A 3,210-nucleotide genomic window follows, 5' to 3' on the forward strand; every position below is an offset into this window, starting at 1 on the left:
GGGGGGGGTGGGGGGAGGGGGAGGGGGAGGGGAGGGCGAGGGGAGGGGGAGGAGGAGGGGGGGGGGGGGGGGGGTGAGGGGAGGTGGGGGAGGAGGGGGGGGGGTGGGGGAGGGGGGGCGGGGGGGAGGGTGGGGGGGGGAGGGGGAGGGGGGGGGGGGGGGGGGGTGGGTGGGTGGAGGGGTGGAGGGGTGAGGGTGGGGGGGGAGGGGGGGGGGTGGGGGGGGGTGGGGGAGGGCGGAGGGGGGGGGGGCGGGGGTCGGTGGAGCGGGGGGGGGAGGGTGGGGGGAGGGGGGGGGGTGGTGTGGGGGGGGGGGGGGGGGGGGGGGGGGGGGGGGGGGGGGGGGGGGGGGGGGGGGGGGGGGGGGGGGGGGGGGGGGGGGGGGGGGGGGGGGGGGGGGGGGGGGGGGGGGGGGGGGGGGGGGGGGGGGGGGGGGGGGGGGGGGGGGGGGGGGGGGGGGGGGGGGGGGGGGGGGGGGGGGGGGGGGGGGGGTGGGGGGGGGGGGGGGGGGGGGGGGGGGGGGGGGGGGGGGGGGGGGGGGGGGGGGGGGGGGGGGGGGGGGGGGGGGGGGGGGGGGGGGGGGGGGGGGGGGGGGGGGGGGGGGGGGGGGGTGGGGGGGGGGGGGGGGGGGGGGGGGGGGGGGGGGGGGGGGGGGGGGGGGGGGGGGGGGGGGTGGGGGGGGGGGGGGGGGGGGGGGGGGGGGGGGGGGGGGGGGGGGGGGGGTGGGGGGGGGGGGGGGGGGGGGGGGGGGGGGGGGGGGGGGGGGGGGGGGGGGGGGGGGGGGGGGGGGGGGGGGGGGGGGGGGGGGGGGGGGGGGGGGGGGGGGGGGGGGGGGGGGGGGGGGGGGGGGGGGGGGGGGGGGGGGGGGGGGGGGGGGGGGGGGGGGGGGGGGGGGGGGGGGGGGGGGGGGGGGGGGGGGGGGGGGGGGGGGGGGGGGGGGGGGGGGGGGGGGGGGGGGGGGGGGGGGGGGGGGGGGGGGGGGGGGGGGGGGGGGGGGGGGGGGGGGGTGGGGGGGGGGGGGGGGGGGGGGGGGGGGGGGGGGGGGGGGGGGGGGGGGGGGGGGGGGGGGTGGGGGGGGGGGGGGGGGGGGGGGGGGGGGGGGGGGGGGGGGGGGGGGGGGGGGGGGGGGGGGGGGGGGGTGGGGGGGGGGGGGGGGGGGGGGGGGGGGGGGGGGGGGGGGGGGGGGGGGGGGGGGGGGGGGGGGGGGGGGGGGGGGGGGGGGGGGGGGGGGGGGGGGGGGGGGGGGGGGGGGGGGGGGGGGGGGGGGGGGGGGGGGGGGGGGGGGGGGGGGGGGGGGGGGGGGGGGGGGGGGGGGGGGGGGGGGGGGGGGGGGGGGGGGGGGGGGGGGGGGGGGGGGGGGGGGGGGGGGGGGGGGGGGGGGGGGGGGGGGGGGGGGGGGGGGGGGGTGGGGGGGGGGGGGGGGGGGGGGGGGGGGGGGGGGGGGGGGGGGGGGGGGGGGGGGGGGGGGGTGGGGGGGGGGGGGGGGGGGGGGGGGGGGGGGGGGGGGGGGGGGGGGGGGGGGGGGGGGGGGGGGGGGGGGGGGGGGGGGGGGGGGGGGGGGGGGGGGGGGGGGGGGGGGGGGGGGGGGGGGGGGGGGGGGGGGGGGGGGGGGGGGGGGGGGGGGGGGGGGGGTGGGGGGGGGGGGGGGGGGGGGGGGGGGGGGGGGGGGGGGGGGGGGGGGGGGGGGGGGGGGGGGGGGGGGGGGGGGGGGGGGGGGGGGGGGGGGGGGGGGGGGGGGGGGGGGGGGGGGGGGGTGGGGGGGGGGGGGGGGGGGGGGGGGGGGGGGGGGGGGGGGGGGGGGGGGGGGGGGGGGGGGGGGGGGGGGGGGGGGGGGGGGGGGGGGGGGGGGGGGGGGGGGGGGGGGGGGGGGGGGGGGGGGGGGGGGGGGGGGGGGGGGGGGGGGGGGGGGGGGGGGGGGGGGGGGGGGGGGGGGGGGGGGGGGGGGGGGGGGGGGGGGGGGGGGGGGGGGGGGGGGGGGGGGGGGGGGGGGGAGGGGGGGGGGGGGGGGGGGGGGGGGGGGGGGGGGGGGGGGGGGGGGGGGGGGGGGGGGGGGGGGGGGGGGGGGGGGGGGGGGGGGGGGGGGGGGGGGGGGGGGGGGGGGGGGGGGGGGGGGGGGGGGGGGGGGGGGGGGGGGGGGGGGGGGGGGGGGGGGGGGGGGGGGGGGGGGGGGGGGGGGGGGGGGGGGGGGGGGGGGGGGGGGGGGGGGGGGTGGGGGGGGGGGGGTGGGGGGGGGGGGGGGGGGGGGGGTGGGGGGGGGGGGGGGGGGGGGGGGGGGGGGGGGGGGGGGGGGGGGGGGGGGGGGGGGGGGGGGGGGGGGGGGGGGGGGGGGGGGGGGGGGGGGGGGGGGGGGGGGGGGGGGGGGGGGGGGGGGGGGGGGGGGGGGGGGGGGGGGGGGGGGAGGGGGGGGGGGGGGGGGGGGGGGGGGGGGGGGGGGGGGGGGGGGGGGGGGGGGGGGGGGGGGGAGGGGGGGGGGGGGGGGGGGGGGGGGGGGGGGGGGGGGGGGGGGGGGGGGGGGGGGGGGGGGGGGGGGGGGGGGGGGGGGGGGGGGGGGGGGGGGGGGGGGGGGGGGGGGGAGGGGGGGGGGGGGGGGGGGGGGGGGGGGGGGGGGGGGGGGGGGGGGGGGGGGGGGGGGGGGGGGGGGGGGGGGGGGGGGGGAGGGGGGGGGGGGGGGGGGGGGGGTGGGGGGGGGGGGGGGGGGGGGGGGGGGGGGGGGGGGGGGGGGGGGGGGGGGGGGGGGGGGGGGGGGGGGGGGGGGGGGGTGGGGGGGGGGGGGGGGGGGGGGGGGGGGGGGGGGGGGGGGGGGGGGTGGGGGGGGGGGGGGGGTGTGTTTAGGGTGGGGGGGGATGCAGGGAGGGGAGGGGGGGGGGTTTTGGTGGGGGGGTGAGGGGGGGGAGGGGCTGGGGGGGGGTTGGGCGGGGCGCGCGGGGTGGTTTGGGGGTTGGGGCAGGGGGGGTTCATTGGGGGGGGTGGGGGCGGTGTGCGGGGGGGTGGGGGGGGAGGGGGGGTGGCGGGGGGGGGGGGGGGGGGGTGGGGGTAGGGAGGGGCGGGTGGGAGGTGGCGCTGGGCGGGTGGGAGGGTGGGGCCGGGTAGGTGGGGGGGGGTGGGTGGGGGTCGTGGGGGGGGGGCTGGTGGTGGGGTGCGGGGTGGGGGTTGGGGGTGGGGGAGCGGGGGGGAGGAGAGTGGTGGGAGGAGGGGGGGGAGGAGGAGAGAG

General features: G+C 95.4%; 1 protein-coding gene across 1 annotated transcript in view; it reads right to left on the minus strand.

Annotated features, from left to right (window-relative positions):
• LOC125043049 (basic proline-rich protein-like) overlaps nt 1–2,200 on the minus strand; it is a gene marked incomplete at its 5' end in the record, with an annotated part of 12,892 nt that extends 10,692 nt beyond the window's left edge. The window contains one exon of the mRNA XM_047639003.1: nt 700–2,200. Coding sequence (XP_047494959.1) covers nt 700–2,200 — 1,501 coding nt within the window. The remainder of the gene's footprint in view (nt 1–699) is intronic.
• Between the last annotated feature and the right edge of the window lie 1,010 nt (nt 2,201–3,210).

This window comes from Penaeus chinensis, chromosome 33, assembly GCF_019202785.1.
Source record: "Penaeus chinensis breed Huanghai No. 1 chromosome 33, ASM1920278v2, whole genome shotgun sequence".
Lineage (NCBI taxonomy): Eukaryota > Metazoa > Arthropoda > Malacostraca > Decapoda > Penaeidae > Penaeus > Penaeus chinensis.